This window comes from Colossoma macropomum, unplaced genomic scaffold, assembly GCF_904425465.1.
Source record: "Colossoma macropomum unplaced genomic scaffold, Colossoma_macropomum, whole genome shotgun sequence".
Taxonomy (NCBI): domain Eukaryota; kingdom Metazoa; phylum Chordata; class Actinopteri; order Characiformes; family Serrasalmidae; genus Colossoma; species Colossoma macropomum.
This window is the reverse complement of record NW_023494789.1, coordinates 47,688,680-47,709,104: the sequence shown is the minus strand read 5'-3', so window position 1 is coordinate 47,709,104 and position 20,425 is coordinate 47,688,680. Positions and strand designations below refer to the sequence as shown.

The window sequence follows — 20,425 nt, the reverse complement described above, 5'->3', positions numbered from 1 at the left end:
AGCAGGAGTGCAAACCCTCCTCCTCTGCTTAACCATCTCAGGAGGAATAATAATCTGCATCTGTATCTTACAGATTACAGGTGCTGACAAGTGATGAACGAGGTCTGGTAACAGTGCAGTTCACAGCTCGTCATTCATCCCGTCAGCCGTCAGTCTGATGCATGGCTTCACATACGTCCAATTAAAAGCCTTGATGCTGATAAGAGTCCCAAGTCTGTGTTACTGTGATGAGGTTTACTATCTGTCCAAAATGACTTCGAATAAAATCTTGTCAGGTTTTGTTCTGATAGTAAAAAAAAAAGCAAGATAGCCAGTAAATACCGGTGTTTGACCGGTAAGGTCTGCGCAACATTAGGATGAAAAGCGTAATGTGACTTAAATTGTACCCGTTTGTCCGGCAAACCGAATGATTCCTGGACACCAGACTGGCAAAAAAAATTTGTAGCAGAATATACATTTTTTGGTTCAAATTGGTTCAAAGTCAGAGTTGAAAACACATTTTAGACTTTTAATTTGGATTTTAGTCTAAAATCCTTTTTCTCTGAGTGACACTATACCTTAATTATGTTAACTGTAATAAAATAAATGATTAGACTTTCCATTTTGTCACTACCAAAACTTCCAAATATTACAGTGGTGGTGTTTCGTTAATGGTAATTTTATCTAATTATGAGCAGAACTCAAAAACGCAGCCAGTACATGACCAGCAAACACAGCTTTGAACAGCTGTTCACACAGAAAATTCGAATATTTTTCATTAAAAACACATCAAAGTTCACTTAATTGGAGAAACAGTGTGTTTCGGTAGTGACAGTTCTTTATGTTCCAAGTGGGATCTAACTGGGGACAGGGATGCAGCCTCACTTCCTGCTCAGAAATGTGAGCAGTGGCTAAAATAAGGCTCTGCCTACAGAGTAAAACATGGAAATGTGAGACAACACAAAAAACTTCAAATAAAGGGTTTTTTTATTTAAATTACAATTAAAATTAAACTCATGATAAAACCTCACTTTAAAATAAATAAAACCAACATTGGAAAAAAATACAAAGTATACCTTCACAAGTCTAAATTTAGCCTCCCAATAGGAAGAACCCTATAAATGATGATTTTGTATATATTTAGCTTATCACTGTCTCTAATAATGTCTTGGGTTTAAATAGATGATAACATAAATATTGTAAATATCTAAGCTCTACAGTCTGCATACATCTTTATATATATATATATATATATATATATATATATATATATATATGTGTGTGTGTGTGTGTGTGTATGTATATATATATATATATATATATATATATATATATATATATATATATATATATATACCCTACATTCAGATCACATGACATCAATGGTAATATACAGCAGTTCTAAATGTAACCCTGGGTTTTTCTCTCTCTACAGGAGGTCGATTTGTACAGGACCAACATCCAGGACAAGCTGGGTCTGACTGTGTGCTACAGAACTGATGATGAGGATGAAACTGGCATCTACGTCAGCGAGGTAGGCACTGAAAGTACATTGTGGGTAAATGATCTTTGCTTCCCTCCCTCTGCTGCGCTCTTTATGTCTCTCCCTCTATAACAATCCATCTGTGTGTCTTATCTGTCTGGTAAGTCTCCCTGATATCGTATTTGGAGACAGACGTTGGGGAAAATAATGGATGCTATTTATGTAGTGCTTCATTCATTATTTCATTATCACCATAACCACCAGCATCTTTTTGAATTAGGGATGGAAAATGCACTGACAAGAGATTTGTTTGTGCCATATTACAGTCTGTAAATTGTGCCGTATGTTTAAGATTATGATCATTACGTTTGGAAATGTATTCAGCATGTCTGCCGAGGGCTTAGTTTGGAAAATGAATACTTACCCACATAAGAGGCATCAAGATCAAAAGGCTGCTTCTTTTCTCCCTTTTTGTGTAATTGTATTTAATTGCTGTGGAGTGACCCAATTTCCTTCTTTCGACAGATTGATCCAAACAGCATTGCTGCAAGAGACGGGCGAATCAGGGAGGGGGACAGAATCATCCAGGTTAGTTCTAGGATAGATGGATACTGGAGACGTCTGCTTGACATGAATCCAGTTTGTTGTAACATCCAGGCTGCAATGTAAGTTGTCTCTCTGTGCGCTGGACAGATTAACGGTATAGAGGTGCAGAATCGGGAGGAGGCGGTGGCCCTTCTTACGAGTGAGGAGAACCAGAATGTATGCCTGTTAGTGGCTCGACCAGAGATACAGGTAACAAAACTGTGACATATACTGTCATAATTTACTTATAAAGGCATGAAAACCTTGAAGATACAGCTCTAAACCATCAATAGGGAAGAACAGGGCACAAACTAATGCAGGGAAAATTGGAACACAGTTTTGTTTCATGTAGTCAAACAGGTTCAGGTTGTGTGCTTTAGTCATTCTCTTACATTCCCATAGCAACATCCTCTGTGAATTTTCACAGCAATCAGACGTATTTCTCAAGATTCACCCTTAATCACCAAGTTCTGTGTGTAACTCCCAGAGTTCACCCCTGTGTTATTTTAATCACCTTCTTGTTGTCTGTAAAATAGCACCATTTTGAACCACCAGAGACTAAGTCCCAACAGTTCGCTCAGGTGGCTGTTTCACAGCGAAATAGTGGTAAAAAGTCCATCCGTCGGAGATTAAGTCGAAAAATTCGCCCAGGTGGCTGTTTGAGAGAATCCCTCAAGGAAGGGGATTCTTCAATTTTGAAGAGGTGCTTGGACCCCGACCAAAAACTTACATTGCCACTGCTCCTCAGAATCCCAGCGGCACCCCTCTGGATTTTTCATGCCAAACTTCAGGAAAGCCGGAAGTTGACTGTCCACGTCACACCGCGGCCGGCCATGCGAGTAGCTTGGACACCCTGGAAGTGCCGCTATGCTGAATTCTTAGACTTAGTCCCTCGCTGAGAGCTGTGCCCACTGGGAGACCAGAAAAACAACTCATAAATATATAAATAACTCATAGTGAGAGCAAACCAGGTGAAAGTGCAGCCTCCACATTTGGGGGCTTAACAGTGTCCATACTCCTCCATAGAAATTCAAAACAGTAAAATAGTTCATGTCTTGGAACGTTTTATTCACAGATTCATGAAAGATGTAGTGTGCATATCGTTAAATAAAATATATTTCAGTTTTGTCCTGCTGGTTTATTGCCCTTCTACTTTCTGGTCTAAAATAAATGTGACACAATTTCCTTTCACTAATCATATTTATTTTTATGCAAATGTTTTAAGTATTTATGTTCCAACAACATAGAATTATATTGAATTATATTTGCATAGACTTTTTAGCTACAACTAACCCACATGTGTCAGGATTCAGTCTTGGCGGGCCAAAACACTGCAGACTTCAGTGTACTGCCTCATTAAACACACCTGATTTAGCTCATCAGCTGATTAGCAAGGCCTTCATGAACTGAATTCAGAGTGTTAGATGAGGGTAAACGCTGATCTCCGCAGCGGTTTGGCCCGGAAGGTCCCCAGTTTGACATACTTGAACTTGCCCCTCTATCCGTTACAGTTAACCCCACCTTTGGAGTAAGTTGTAACATTTTCACTCCTACCACATTTGCCTGAAGTGTTCACAAATTGTAGAAGCTGGAAACAAAGTTTGTGTTTTAATTACAGCAGAGATGTGTCAGTTACTTGCAGGACTTGTTAGGTTTCTTGACTGAGATTACCAACCTGTCCCAATTCTTTCGTGGTACAGCTTGATGAGGGATGGATGGACGACGACAGAAACGATTTCCTGGATGACCTGCACATGGACATGCTGGAGGAGCAGCATCATCAGGCCATGCAGTTCACTGCCAGCATGCTAGAACAGGTGAGGCAGTGCATCACAGTGACATCTGTCAGAGTCCATCAGAAGGCATATCAATCCATCTCCACTGAGTCATCCAGAGTATCAGTCAGCCATATTATGAAATGTCCCTGTCACTCATCTGATGACTGGATAAGACACTCAAGCCATATCTTTTGTTACTTGAATATATGCTGTGCCATTCTGTCTGGATCTCCACTGCTGCTGGAGTTTAGTTGTCCTGTCGCTGGGAGGCTACTTTGATTGAGGAGTCTGTGGGCAGGAGTCCATGGAAGCAGAACTGGCCATGCGCTCATTGGGTGGGAAGGATGATTCAGTTTCTTTAGGTCCTCTTGTCCAGGTGGTCTGGAGCAGTGCTAGCCAGTTTTAGCAAGTGTTTGTTAGGTCACATATGGAGAGTTGGGCCATAGGCTCTGTCCTCCTCTCCCAGCTGTCCTACTCTACCCAAAAATGCTCAAAAGATGCAGTGGCTGGTAATATGTGTCACAGACGGAAGCACCTAGATAATACAGACCTTAGCAAGTGGGTATTAGCAGCTTCTCATGGAGAGCCTGTTTATTTGAGATGGAACGTTTGAAGGCTGCACATGCCCTCGTTTCTCCATCTGCTGTCAGTGATGCCTTTCAGAATATCTTGTTTTCTCACTTTCTTTGGGTGCATAATGACGGGACTCATGTCTTGTTTGTTGTCAGAAGAAGCACGAGGAGGACGGAGGTACGACGGACACAGCCACGCTGCTGTCACAGCGGCATGAGAAGGACAGCGGTGTGGGCCGCACGGACGAGAGCACGCGCAACGATGAGAGTTCAGAGCAGGAGAACCTCTGCGATGACCAGACCAGCGCCTCCACCACGCTGGGCAGTCGCCGACGCTTGGCTTACAGTCAGGACACACTGGGCAGCAGCGACCTGCCCTTCAGCAGCGAGTCCTTCATCTCGGCCGACTATCCCGATGCCGACTTCCTGGGCGACTTCCCGGCTGATGAATGTGAGCGCTTCCGCGAGTTGCTGGAGCTGAAGTGCCAGGTGAGGAGCGGTGCCAGTGGCTCACACCAGGGCTTGGGCTGGCCCAACTTTGGCATAGCCAGTGGGCAAGACTTAGGAGGAGCAGGAGAGGAAGGAGTGGACAAGGAGCTCGAGCTCCTCAATGAAGAGCTGCGAAACATCGAGCTGGAGTGTCTGAGCATTGTGCGGGCGCATCGCATGCAGCAGCCCTGGATGTTGCACAACAGCGGCTTTCGCAACTACAACACCAGCGTGGATGGATCACGGCGTCACGAGCTAGCCGACATCAGCGAGCTGCCCGAGAAGTCAGACAAGGACAGCTCCAGTGCCTATAACACAGGTGAGAGCTGCCGCAGCACACCACTCACCCTGGAACTCTCTCCTGACAACTCCCTCCGTCGGGCCGCTGAAGGACCAGCAGAAGCTTGCACAGGAGGTGCATTGAGTTCCAACACCAGAGTCCAGAAGCCCCTCCTGTCTCCTGTCCAAGAGGTATCCAGAAACCGGCCCACATCTTCTGAAGAGGCTGAAGCTGGACCCCAGCCTGAGGCCAAAGAGCGCAAGGCCCAGCCACGCTCGCCCTACAAGCATGCCCACATCCCAGCGCATGCCCGGCACTACCAGAGTTACATGCAGCTGATCCAGCAGAAGTCGGCCGTGGAGTATGGCCAGAGCCAGATGAGTCTGGCCAGCATGTGCCGGGACGCAGCTCCGGACCTGGAGCCCAAGATGGAGTGGAAAGTGAAGATCCGCAGCGACGGTACCCGCTACATCACCAAGAGACCTGTGCGTGACCGGCTGCTTCGAGAGCGCGCCATGCGCATCCGTGAGGAGCGTAGTGGTGGCATGACCACGGACGACGACGCTGCAAGTGAGCTAAAGATGGGCCGCTACTGGAGTAAGGAGGAGCGCAAGCAGCACGCCGTCCGCGCCAAGGAGCAGCGCCAGCGCCGTGAGTTCATGAAGCAGAGTCGCATGGACTGCCTCAAGGAGCAGCAGGGCAGCGACGACAAGAAGGAGCTCAACATCATCGAACTGAGCCACAAGAAGATGATGAAAAAGCGAAACAAGAAGATCTTCGACAACTGGATGACGATCCAGGAACTGCTCACCCACGGGACAAAGTCGCCGGACGGCACGCGGGTGTACAACTCGCTGTTGTCAGTGACCACGGTGTGAACGTGGCTACTGGTGGCGCTCTCTGCTGTACATAGGACACTACCGACTGGGGTATAGTATCCTGCCTCGTTCAATGTGGCAACGTTTGTACATAAGGATATAGGAACGCCTCTTCTGAAGGAACTGTATGACTGGCGTTTGAGAGAAGGTGCATTGGGGAGTCTCAGAGATGGACTTAGGATGTGTTTGAAAAAATGACAATTGGTTTTTCGTATGCTCTCTAAAGCTTTCTACCTTGTGCTTGCTTTTTTTGAATAATATGTTATAAAGGAACAATTTTAAAGACGATAACAGCGCAAAGATCATGTGCCATAAGTAAACAACCACCAACATCATTTATTTTTTTTTATACAAGTCATGTTTATCAGTATTTTAATTATCATGCATACATCTTGCTTATTAAAAGTAATACAAACAAGTATTTAGCTTCAAGGTCAACACAAAGTACTTCGGCAAGACAGTTTTACATTTAAAAACAACTTTGTTTTACAGGTTTTAAAGAAAAGGTGCTGTTTTTCAGTTTTCAAGTTTTATTACAAACAGCTTTCGTGTGTTCCAGCTGTTCAGTAGGTCAAGCATTATGTATCATCCAAGAGCAAGTTCTCAATTTGTTGGACTGTAAATTTGTTTGTGGTGTTGTTAAAAGGTACATTCTGTGATTTTCTTTTATTTTTATCAACAAAATGGTGACCTTGACACTGTTTAGCTGAAATAATCAGTTATTCTTCTCAAATTCCTCGGCTAGAACTTGAGACGCAGGAACCAGGAACCAGGAACCTTAAGAGAAAGAAAACACAGTGTTTGGGCTTTCAATTTGTAGTCAAAAGCCTTTTGTACCTTTTGTATAGGATTCCATGTATCAAAGCAAAGTAACACAGCCTAACAAATCCTTAGTTAGCAACACAATTTGATGTCTTGTAAAATGAGAGAAATAATAAATTATTGTTTTATATTTGACGAGCTTTGTGGTCGAGTTGCTGTTGCTTCCAGAAAAACTGACTTCGAAAAATCGTGGCTTAAAAAATTAAACCATTCCGAGATTGAAAACGATCCATATTAAGCTCATTCTGCCCACTGAATTGGTGGTTGCACTATCTTGCGAACATCTCCGCACCTGAGTGAGCACTTGACCCGCCGGCTGATGACCCAGCACGGCCCCCATTTCAGCTCATCTGTCCACGCTAGTGTGTAAATCTGAGCTGCTGCCTTCGGGTCACTGAATAGACCTGCAGCTCGTTAGTCTCTGAGAGGCCAGCACGTCTGCAGCTGCACTTCATCCAGATACATGCAGTGAATTTTCTCAAGAAATGCTCACTGACTTTCAAGGCTTTCTTCTACACTGCAGTCTAAAGGGTGCAAAATCACAATGGAGTCAACCAACATAAACAAAGCACATTTGTAAGATTATTAGCACTGCTGTAAAGGTGTGTAGTAGAGGGGCAGAGCGTGTTTAAGGGGCTACATATTCGATAGCGACTGTGTTCTTTTACAATAGCAAGATCAGGGTTGTAGATCAGGGTGGGCATTTCGGAACAACGTCATCATAAATGGGTCATTCTAGAGAAACGTCCATTTTTGTGTCCCTAGCGTTTACAGATATATTACACTTGAGAAACATGTTGGGGTTACAATTTATTTATATTTTAAAATAATACATTATTTTAACAATTACATCTTTTTGAGCCTCAATTTAGCAATATTGGTTTTTAAATCAATTATCTAGAATTCCAAGCATCACAGAAGAGCTCATCCCCACAGTCATGTGTGAAGGCTGAGGCCATATTTTGAGGTAAAAAACGTTTTTCTGCAATTTTAACTGCAATAATCTATACATGACTATGAAATATATGAATTAAGTGAAACGAATGCCAAATAAATATTATAAAATATATAATGAAAGTTCCCCAGGAGTCGTGTCACTGGTGTTACTGCATAGCAAAAAATCTCTTATTTTGAAATAAAAATCACACTGATGACATCACTTCCTTTTACCTGTTTTCTGAGGATCTATGAAGAAAAGCACATGGTGAGTCCACTGTGTCTTTCAGTTATCAGAGATTTTCTCATTTAGCTCATGATTTCATATGAAGCTTTTAGCTGAAGTCACTGGTGTGACCGACTTTATTCTGAGGTAACTGTGAAAAAATAGAATCCAAATGGATTAAATTACATATTTTAGTAGATATTGATTGACAACATGTGGTTTGATGCTCTGTTGCAGCCATTTTGTAAAATGCATTTTTTCATTAAAAATGTCTCTGGTGTTACCTTTATTATGTGTAACACCAGTGAGGACCAGTAACACCAGTGACACCTATGGACAGATAAAAAAGTGGACGTTTCTGTAGAATGACCCAGATACATAATTTTGTCCCGTTCATCATTAGAATGCTGATTCTCAGTATCAGCTTTCCTCTAAAGGAGACATTTGTACTAGCTAGCTTGTTTTGCAAAGTGTTTTAGGGGCTACATGTTTGATAAATAATGACTCCCTACAATAGCAACCGTTTCATTATAGATCAGAGAGGAGGCTGAGCTTTTTGGAAGAGTATCATTCTAACGACATACATTTAGCCAGCATCAGTTTTCCTCTTAAGATATTGGGGCATTTTTACTAGCTAGTTTTGCCACATGTGTTTGGAGTGTTATACAATCGTACATATACATTTTCTATAGTTTGGACTGTGCAACCAAAGCACATTTGTAAATTTGCTATAGCGCTGCTGCAAAGGGGTGTAATAGAGGCGTTTGAACCCACCTAGCAAATAAGTTCTGGCCCAGATCCGGCGTGATTCTACCAGTTTTTCCGGCACAGATCTGGCTGCCGAACCCGCCCAGAATCAACATTGCTCACCGGGCCTGAAGTGGCCCAGATGCCTGCAGCCGAATGTGAGCCGACTGTAGGCCATAACTGAGCCAGAACCTTCAGAGGCACCATCATTTCGCCCATGTCTTTCCCAGAAGACAGCCGACAGTGCCATAAATCAGCCAAAAGACAACCAGAACCAGGCCAGATGAACGTAAAGCTAATATGTAGATTAAGCTTGTGTTAAAATACAAATAGCTGTGTGAACCATGTTCAATAGTGACTGTGTTCTTTTACACTAGCAGACATTTCATTGCAGGTTAAAGAGATGGGCTGAGCATTCTGAAGAGCTTTTATTTTGAAGACATATTTTTTGTCCAGTACTGTATTCAGTTAATCAAGTACTCAAGGTGCCAGTATTTAATACTGAAATCACTTTTCAGGAACTCATTACATTTCATCACAAGAAGTCAGAAAATATGCAGGCAATTTTTCACAAAAGGACTAAAAAGCAGCAACACTTTGGATGTGGAAGTTTTTGCTACTACAAAACAGGAGTGCCTTCGAAATTTCTGCATAATTAAATGGCTAAGTTGTAAACAAAGTCATTCAGAGTGGTTTAATGTGAAACAATCTGTTCTAGAGAAACTAGAGTCCGTTCTAGAGTCAGAAACGTTCGCAGTGGTGGTGACAGGAACCAGATGTCTGAAGAGTTTAATGCCTCTAAGAGCAGCATCACAGAAGGTTATTACATGAAATGGTTATGAATACACAGCCTGATGTCTGGAAAATTGTTTTATGATTGTTTTGCGATAAGATTTTGGCCTTAGATGTCATTAAATCCCATTCATCGTGGAGGGGTGCATGCAGGGCGTTGTGAGGCAAAATAGTCCCCAAAGAAAACATATTTTTTTCAGATTTACCACTATTTCACCATCATCAGCTTTCCTATATATAAACTCTGAAGATGTGTAGGTTCACTGGTGGTTTTGGATAGTAAATAAAATGGCTATGTTTGTGTTGTAGACATTTCTGGTTCTTGTCACCACCACTGTAAAGACAATCAGAGCTGCTAAGTTGCTCTACAGTGAACCACTTCACACCAAACCATAATGGAATAATGCAGAAATTTTGAAAAACCGGTGGAATTCCCCTTCAACATGAGCGCATATATTGCTAAGGATGTGGCTGACATGGGAGAAGCTGTGCAGCTTTATAGCTAACATGGCTAAATCAGTGACTCTAGCTAATGTTAGCTAGGACTGGAAACTGTGAGAGTATATTTATGTCAAACTAACATGTTGGCACATTGACCACACTGACCTCATTAACATTGTGTTGTACTGATTAGCTGTGTTAGCTCATTAGCTCATCTGCAGGAGACTCTTTTACCCATCTGACATGAAACCAATCAATTTCCTTCAACTATTTTGAATGAAAATAAAAGGTTGAAAGTCAGTCCTCTGCTATTTTTTTCCCTATGCTTTCACCAGCGCTATCAAAAAGGGCCTGCAGGCCCACATCGGAGCCCAAAGCTGGAGTATTTTTTGTTGTGTTGTTTTTCCATCCATGTGCAGTTAACCGATTATCCATTCATTAATCCTTATGGAGAATTGAGTCTTTCAAATTAGTCTTTAGAGGTGTTTAATAGAGGTTTTGGCCTCCGCCTTTGGATCTGCGTGACTTTAAGGGAGTAAATATGCTAAATATAGAGAGACGAGGTGGATCCTTTTCTTCTTTGTCCACTGGAATGTAATTGATTGCTCTTCCACAGAGTTGACACAGAGCAGCGTGTGTGATTTATGTCCCCAGAGAAGGTTTCGCATCCACACACACACACACACACACACACAGTCCTTTAATGGGAGATAACAACACGCCACGCACGGCAAACAAACGCCCGTCCGTAATCAATTCTGAAATGGCCTCTTCTCCCGATGCAGGGGGAGATGGCTTTGATCACGCTCTCCAGTTTGTCGCCTCTGGTTTATTTTCATATTGGAAATGAATTAAACCAGGCAGCGTGGGAAGGCTGCGCCGGGAGCTTGTCTCATTTGTTTAAATGCCACAGCAGAAGAATGGAAGAGGCTCTCAAGCAAACTGGCTGTTGACCGATAAGGCCGGTGTTTGGGTTTCCTGGCACACGCTCGGCCTTGCCTGAGGAGGTGAGGTTAAGGGGGTGTTTTTATTGTTCTGAGTGAGAAAATCTCATGTGGATGGCTTCTGTTTTCAGGCGGCTATTAGTGCTGGAAAAACCTGCATTTGATTTAGACTTATGGCAGGGTAATTGCTCTTGTCTTAAGGCTGTTATTTTTGCCATGCACTGTTTTAGCATGAATACTCGAATGACAACAGCATTAGACTTAAAGGCAACACTTTACTGCAGGGCAGTGTTCATAGGGCTACATAAGCTCCTACATAAACATTTATAAAGGCTGATTCCAAAAGGTGTTATCTGCCAAATGCTGCTTTTGTAAACTCTGCTTTTTCAGACACCACGATGACATAATGGTGAAGTTGTGACATGCACTATATGGCCAAAAGTATGTGGACACTCTTCCTAATTATTGAGTTCAGGTGTTTCAGCCACACCTATTGCTAACATTGTACTGAGGTCAGGGCTCTGTGCAGGCCATTGGAGTTCCTGCACAGTGATGAGCACAGTGTAGCAGCTTCATAGGATGCCACAAGTAAATCTGTGAAATTTATACCCTGCTAGGTCTACCCTGGTTAACTGTAAGTGTTATTATTGGGAAATGGGAGCATCGAGGAGCAACAACAGCCCAGCGGTAGACCGTATAAACTCTTAGAGCGAGGCTGCAGAATGCTGAAACATGTAGCATGTAAAAATGTCATATCTTCTGTTGCATCAGTTCCAAACTGCCTCAGGAAGGAACATCAGCACAAGAACTGTGAATCAGGAGCTACATGAAATGGGTGTCCATGGCTGAGCAGCTGCACACAAGCCTAAGGTCACTATGCGCAGTGCCAAGTGTCGGCTGGAGTGGTGTAAAACAAGCAGCTGCTGGACTCTGGAGATTAAAAAGGTTCTCTGGAGTGATGAATCATGTTTCACTATCTGTCAGTCTGATGGATGAATCTGAGTTTGGAGCATAGGAAGAAGAATGCATAGTGCCAGCAGTAAAGTTTGGTGGAGGAGGGATAATGGGCTGGGGCTGTTTTTCAGGGTTTGGGCCCCTCAGTTCCAGTGAAGGGTGATGTTAATGCTACAGCACACAGACATTTTAGACAATTATGTGCATCCAACTTTGTGAGAACAGTTTGGGGAAGAGCCTTTCCTGTTCCAGCATAAAGACGTGGTTAGATGAGTTTGGTGTGCAGGAACTCCAATGGCCTGCACAGAGCCCTGACCTCAACCCAACTGAACACCTTTGCGGGAAACTGTGAAGTCAATTGCAAGCCACACTTCAAAATCTTGTGGGAAGTTCCCAGAGGAGTAGAGGCTGTCATAGCTGTGAAGGGGGGACCCAACTCCATAGTAATGTCCATGGGGTCGGAATGGGATGTCCAACATGCTCATATAAGTGTGACGGTCAGGTGTCCACAAATTTTTGGCCATATAGTGTGGCTTAAATTCTATAACTGGCATGAAAATGTTCAGTTTTGTTCAACCAGTCTGACATGGCAGACTATGTCATATTATCAACATTATATCTCTGATAAACAATTTTGGCCCAGAAATTGTCATAACAAATTAATGTCAGAGAAACTTAGATGATGTGTAACTATAAATGCTTACGCAGGTTTATGTCAGTCGTCATGAAGAGCTAATAAAGATGTCAAGTAGCCTTATGAACACTGACCTACAGTAAAATGTTACCATATTAAACAGCTTATTTCTTGTAAGGACTGTGATATGTTCTGGTTATGGCATCTCAAAAATATAATAATAACAATAAATGATAAAAAAACAACAAAGCATAGAAGCATTTGCCTGTGCAATATAACAAGATTTCTTGGCAGCCATACTATGGATCTCATTTCTCACCAATTATGCAGCCTTTAAAGACTGTTTATTAATAGATTAACAATCGAGAACACGCTCGAGTACGTAAATGATAATCTTGAGAGACATCAGAGCTGCTTTTCCAATATTTTACACTTTTAATTCACTCAGCACATGAAATTGAAAATGAGGAGTTGCGCTTGGTATCAAAACAATCATGTTCAGTTTTCTCATTATACTGATTAGATCTGGTTTTAAATGAATCTAAACCAGCTTCTTGCTCTGCAAAGTCTAAATTACATTTTGCAAGCAAAAAAAAATCATCAGACCTGCAGGGGATCTCATTTCCACAAATCCAAATTGAGTTCCTCTGTCAAAACAATGTGGCCTAAACTGAAATAACTGCTTTGGGCGCTTTTATCAAGTCCTCAAGGTGGACTAAGTAAGTGGAGAAGTCAATGAAGGACAAGTCTGTGGGGTTTGTGGGAGCTGAGAGTTCAGTACATGGAGAAAGCCTGTAAAAGCACTCTGAGTTAATTGACGGTTTCAAATGCCAAGCAGAAACATCAACGATGAAAAAGCTCAAAGCTGTCCAAGTTTCTGTTAATGTTCTTGACGTTAGCTTTCAGGACCTCTCACAGGCTTGTGATACTCCACATTTACTGTCTTCAGGGGAGCCACTGGAGAGCATCACTGGTACTTCTTCAAACGTAAATGAAAATAGTGCACATTTGTTTGAGGATAGTTTCCGTTATATTGCATTCTAGTCATTTTCTCACAGCAGGTGAGAAAAGATAGTCTTGTTCTGCCCTCAAATCACAGTTGTAGTACACTTCTAACAGTAGTAGTTCTCGTCTGGGACATATGATGCTAGGGAAAAACCGTAACGTAAAAAAAAATTTAATTATCCACTGATTTTGAAGTATTAATATACTTTAAAAGGGAATTCCGCTGATTTTTTCAAAGTAGTTCAGAGTGGTTTGATGTGAAATGGTTTACTGTAGAGAAACTTAGTCAGGATTGTTCACAGTGGTGGTGATAGGAACCAGACGTCCACCTCTAAAAGCTCCCTCACAGAAAGTTACTACATGAAATGGTTACAAAGACACTATTTCAATTTCACAGTGGTTGTGAAATAAAGCTTTGGCCTAAATTTTGCTTTTTAAAATGCATTTATGGTGGAGATTCATGTCTGTCTTACCATCATCAACATATAAACTCAGAAGACTCATGTAGGTTCACTGGTGGTTTTGGATAGTAAATAAAATGTCTACATTTGTGTTGTAGTCATGGTGACCCCTGGTTCCTATCAGCACCACTGTAAAGAACTCTCCACTCTAAAGTGCAGCATTTCACTTTAAACTAGTCTAAATTACATTGTTTTTATCTCAGAGACTGAATTTTGTTGAACTTTTGTTGGGCCTTCGATGTGTTGCTCTCGTTCTTCACCTAGAAGATGCAATATTTTTAATTCACCATGCAGAATATTAATAAGATCATGAAGATTTTTGCACTGATGACCATAGTGAGGTATGGAAAATACTGATATCACATCACATGATCATTTCCATTGTAGGAAATCTAAAGAAAGCTGTGCTGTCTGATTTTAAAAAGACTTAAAAGACCCATGTCCTATACTTTTATTTTCTTTTCTTTTTTCCCCTGAAGGTTTTTGCCTGAGGTTTATTTGCCAAAATAACAATAATCACATGACCATTTCCCAACCTCTCTTTATCCCTTTATCTCTTTATCCCTTAGAATTAAACAGACTGTTTATTACTTTGACATATGCAAATGAGCTCTGTTCTGTTTGGCTGCCTTATATTATGCCTCATTTAAAAAGCCGTCTGAGTTGAAACCCTCCTTATAACTTCAGCGTGAATGGGTGGAGCTAAACTGCTGTAGGCCGAATAAATGTAAAAGTGTGGGTTTTGGTGACTTTGCAGAAACAATGAATTCAAAGCAGGATGTTTTTTGCCACTTTGTTGCTGGCTGGCTGGACCGAAGTGTGAACGTTTAACAATGTTCACGTACTTTTTTACACACTTTCATTTTTAAAAAGTGAGTAAAATAGTTTTCCATCATGTTGGCTCTTTACAAAAATGATCGCGCTTATATTTCACATCAGTTTACCTCAATCGGAGGCAGAAATCAGAAACTGAATGGTATTAGCATATTCATGACTCTCGTGGTTTCAGAAATAAAGTTGAAGCTTTGGGTTCTTCAATACGCTGCGATGCTTTGTGCCAAGTTGTAAATTAGAGAACACTGCTGCAATTCCACTGAGCCATGCAGCCATCAGGATTCATCACAGCAATGGGCAAACTGTGAAATCCTGTTAAAAAAATCACACAAACAGCTTAATCGAATGCAAGTGCTTAGTGTATTGAATGAGGAACCTGCATTACCACCCCTGTTATCACAAAATGCAAGAAACCTGGTATCAAGCGATGAAGATTTATGACCGAAACGTGACGTCCTTTTGATTAAATATCATAAAAAGCTTCCGTGGAACTTCTAACTTGTTAACCTGAGAGCTGCAACGTCGAACGACCTTGATTCAATGGAAAACTCAGCTTCCCAGCTGTCCATCACTTCACATCCATGAATTCTGAATGGTGACATTTCAATATACTTACAATGGTACCATTTATGAGAGTCTGCTCTGTATGTCTGTGCTGGAACACTTAAATCATCTCCAAAGTAGGACAGCAATAACCAGAGGCAGAGATGTTTAATCTGGATTTACTGAGAGCACCTTGAAGATTAAGTGCCTCCTTATAGCGAAGAGGGGAAAAACTGCATAGAGTCTATGAACTGGATTTAAGATGAAATGAAACATTTCAAATTATATAATATTCTGCCTTTTTCCCTCTTTTTCACTGCTTTTAAAACACTCAAACTTCTTTATGTTCAGGCACATTGCTAATGTACAGCACTGGGCTAAAGTCAGAGACCACCCTTCATTATTTTAAAGGTTCGGTATGTGACATTTGAAACACTAAAATAGCAGCAAACAACTATTTTCTGTGTAAAGATACACAGATCAGGCATAACATTCTGACCACCTCCTCGTTTCTACACTCATTGTCCATTTTATCAGCTCCACTTACTATATAGGTGCACTTTGTAGTTCTACAGTTACAGACTGTAGTCCATCTGTTTCTCTGATACTTTGTTAGCCCCCTTTTACCCTGTTCTTCAGTGGTCAGGACCCCCATGGACCCTCACAGAGCAGGTATTATTTGGGTGGTGGATCATTCTCAGCACTGCAGTAACACTGACGTGGTGGTGTGTTAGTGTGTGTTGCGCTGGTCTGAGTGGATCAGACACAGCAGTGCTGCTGGTGTTTTTAAACACCTCAGTGTCACTGCTGGACTGAGAATAGTCCACCAACCAAAAATATCCAGCCAACAGCGTCCTGTGGGCAGCGTCCTGTGGGCAGCGTCCTGTGACCACTGATGAAGGACTAGAGGATGACCAACACAAACTGTGCAGCAGCAGATGAGCTATCGTCTCTGACTTCACATCTACAAGGTGGACTGACAAGGTAGGAGTGTCTAATAGAGTGGACAGTGAGTGGACACAGTGTTTAAAAACTCCAGCAGCACTGCTGTGTCTGATCCACTCGCACCAGCACAACACACAGTAACACACCACCACCACATCAGTGTTACTGCAGTGCTGAGAATGACCCACCACCCAAATAGTACCTGCTCTGTGAGGGTCCATAAGGTCATAATGTTATGCCTGATCAGTGTATAGTGCCATAATGGCATCCTGAGCAAAGAATGAAGTCACACCCCCTCTGAGTGTGTCGTAATATGAGCTTCTGTTTTTTGTTTTCATAGCTGACCCTCCCCATGTTTTGTTTTGCCCTGTCCAAGAGACAATGACACTGACTGCCCACACAGCATTGTGCATGCAAGAAGACATTAAGAAGTGCAGTAAGAAATGTTCAAGTAAAAGCGACCTTCCAAATACTCCTCCACCAAATATCCTCCTGAGACCCGGAAAAATTAAAGAAATTTGAAAATTTCAGTAATTCAGTATGAAGATGAAATAAGTCTACTGGGTGTCCTGTATGGTGGACAACAGCATGTTGAGGTCATACATTCTGCATCAGACCAAAACCCTGTTGCAACTTCAGCAACAACTTCAAAAACCTGTCATCGAACTTTAAATCTGGTACCTTTTCACAAATTAATGAAAATAGTGTACATTTGTTTGAGAATACATTCATACATACATCATCTAAACCGCTTATCCTTCTGGGTCAAGGTGGAGTGCTGGAGCCTATCCCAGCCGTCATTGGGCGGAAGGCAGGATACACCCCGGACAGGTCGCCAGTCCATCACAGGGCAGACAGACAGACATACACAATCACACCTAGGTTACCAATCAGCCTGACTGCATGTTTTTGGACTGTGGGAGGAAACCCACGCAGACACGGGGAGAACATGCAAACTCCACACAGAAATGACCCTGGTCACCCGGCTGGGAATCGAACCTAGGCCATTCTTGCTGTGAGGCGACAGCGCTACCCACTGCACCACCGTGCTGCCCTTGTTTGAGAATAGTGTCCATTATATACATTTCAGTCATTTTTTCCCAACAAATGAACAACCTCAAATCACAGCAGTAGTAAACTTAAGCATCTGGTCTGGGACGTACGGTGCTAGGAAAAAAAATTTAATTTTTGTAAAAAAAAATCTACTGACTTTTTAAGGATTGACATACTTTAAAAAGGAATTCCACTGATTTATCAAAGATGTAAACAAAGTAATTCAGAGTGTTTTGATGTGAGATGCTCCATTCACAGTGGTGGTGATAGGAACCAGACGTCTAAAGCCTCTTAAAGCTCCCTCGCAGAAAGTTATTATGTGAAATGGCTACAAATACACAGTTTGATTTCCGAGACACTTTTTTGTGTTATGGTTATGGTTTTGAAACAAGGTTTTGGCCTAAATTTTGCTTTTTAAAATGCATTTATGGTGGAGATCCATCACTGTCTTACTATCATCAACATATAAAACTCAGAAGACTCGTGTAGGTTCACTGGTGGTTTTGGATAGTAAATAAAATGGCTATAATTGTGTAAACATTATGACCCCTGGTTCCTATCAGCACCACTGTAAAGAAATCTTTAAATCTTCAAATCCTTATCTTTAAAAACCTTATCATCAATGTGCTGCTCAAAGTAATTCCAGGGCATCCAGTTAGTACAGCTATGGGTGTCATTTAGCAGCAAACTGTTCCTTGGTGGGGATGAATCTTAGGTATAAATGGAGAAGATTAATGTTTTAATTTTTAAAGCACAGTTGTGTAAAAGGAGATTTTTCTAATAAATTGGGAGATTAAATAAAGCTCAGATCCCAAACTTAAATGCCTGCATACACTCAGTCTCTTTAGTAGTAAGAGTAAAACTTAAAATATTGACGGTACAAAAAAACTGAGGACCAAAAAGAAAAAAATCGATACAGTAATATCACAGTAATGTATTTAACTGCTAAGCTTACATGCTGTTGCTTCTAATCCAAACTGGATCAGGAGGGGTGATCATCCTTTCATTTTCTCTGCCTGAGTCAATTCCTTTCACCTGTGATACCATGACTTTCATGTAAAAACAGATTTAGTTCCAATGTCCACCACAGAGGACATCTAAAGGATACTATTAAATGGTTAAAGTTTTATGGATATCAATAAAAACTGCTTTAAAAATTCGCTAAAATGTTTTGCAACCTAAAACATATAAACTTCGGGCTTTAGAAGCATCATCTTTTTTTTATCATATCATGCTTTTTTCACATTCACAAATCTCTCATGGTTCTTTATGGAGCCAAAAATGTTAAGAACCCTTTATTTCACCTGTATTTTTAAGAGTGTAGAGTTAAAGGTTTAAGGAATAGTGAACAGTTCATATTTCACATTTTTCCTGTATTTTATGGTTGACTTATGATGTTTATGTGGACTTTTGGGTGAAAACCAGTTATGATTCATTATAACATGACAATTTTCCAATCTGTCTTTATCCCTTAGAATTAAACAGACTGTTTTTTTGTTACTGTGCCTTTCAGAAAGCCGTCTTGGCTGAAACACTTCTTAGAACTTCAGCATTAATGGGCGGGGCTAAACTGTGGCCTGAGTAGGCGTATATATTTAAATGTGCTGTGACATCAGAAACATAATGAATTCAAAACAGGCTGTTTTTACATATATGGACTGTATGAACTGGGAAATGAAAGGTATGTTTTATTATGTTAACCACAGTGTGATTCAAAAAGATTAATCCGATTTCAAAATGATTTATTTCACTTGTAAATCATTACAGAACAATGCAGTAAACTTTAAATGGTTTAAGTGAGTATAAAGTTTATTATGTAATAAGGTCTCAGTATGAACCTCCTCCAGCTGTACAGACAACATCAACACCATAGTCAAATTCATCCCACACTCAATTCAGCATGTCGGGTGTCGCTGCACTCACGGCTCTTTCAGTGCGATTTCGGAGATCATCCAGTGTTGTGGATCCTATGACGAACGCTCTGAGCTGTTGGAGCTTCACTGCCCATGAAAATCACTCTGCACAGTTATGACTGATTCACTCTTATTGAAGTGGAGAACGCAGAACGCTTTCTGCTCAGGGGTCGCATCTCCTCTCAGACTGAAGGGAGCCATCTTACTCTGACAGTCAGAAACTCTATGACCCCCTCTTTCAATTGGATTGTGATTGGTTCCTAAACGCCTCACAGTTGTAAAAATATGGAGCTTTGAAATCGGATGAATCACCCTGTATATTTACACTATACTTTCTTCTAATATGAAAAGTGAGGACGGTTTGATTAAAGCTTTCTTCTGTGTCTTTGAGATTTTTGTTTGTTTGTTTAAAGAAGAAAATCCAAACATTCCATTTGCATTGATTTAGCAGGATTTTTCCTCTGTGCAGTTTACACCTAATCAATATTAGCGAATCCTATTATATGAACTATGAACAGTTTGCGATTAATAAAGGATATTGTCTCAGTGGACCTTGCACAAGAACACATTTAGCAGCATGCACACATACTTATTGTTTTGTCTAGCTTGTGCATTTTCCACCCAATGGATCGGATATTGATTAGAAGAGATGGACGCTGGGGAAAAAGCAATCTTACCTTGGGTTTTTCATTTAGAACAAGTGCCTCCGCTTCTTTCAGATGCTCCTCCATTCTGCGCTGAAGGTCAGAAGAAGATACTGGAGCCGTCTGCCAAAAGCACAGCTGCAGCTTTTGAACAATGCCTATCCAGATCACAAGCTCAATATAGTAACAGCTGCCCACATCGATATAATACAATTAGAGTGAGATTTTAGATTTGATTGAAGGACAGGAATAAACGTAGAGGTAGGCCCAGCGCTCCTCTCCAGTCCTTCACACTTAACTAGTTTTCTAATGCAGCCTTTGTGTATGATGTTGCATGTTTGGCCTGAAACATGTTCAGTACCACCATAAAGCAATAAGCCACAAGAGGCTGTGCATTACTGTGATTTTATCATGGGGAAGGGTGTTGTTAGGCACGACGCAAAGCTGAGTAAAACTCTTCCCTGTGATAAAATCGCAGTAATGCACA

The 20,425-nt window shown here is 41.4% G+C and overlaps 1 protein-coding gene across 4 annotated transcripts in view; it reads left to right on the top strand.

The window, feature by feature from the left end:
• pdzrn3b (PDZ domain containing RING finger 3b) overlaps positions 1-7,001 on the top strand; it is a 181,258-nt gene extending 174,257 nt beyond the window's left edge. For 2 of the 4 annotated variants that reach the window (XM_036571551.1, XM_036571552.1), the window contains 5 exons: positions 1,415-1,513; positions 1,988-2,050; positions 2,156-2,257; positions 3,748-3,864; positions 4,554-6,489. In XM_036571551.1, the coding sequence (XP_036427444.1) occupies positions 1,415-1,513; positions 1,988-2,050; positions 2,156-2,257; positions 3,748-3,864; positions 4,554-6,044 (1,872 nt within the window). In that variant the 3' untranslated portion in view covers positions 6,045-6,489. Of the gene's footprint in view, positions 1-1,414; positions 1,514-1,987; positions 2,051-2,155; positions 2,258-3,747; positions 3,865-4,553 lie in introns of all 4 variants that reach the window. The other 2 variants (XM_036571550.1, XM_036571549.1) reach the window with 2 other exon arrangements.
• Positions 7,002-20,425: the final 13,424 nt, after the last annotated feature.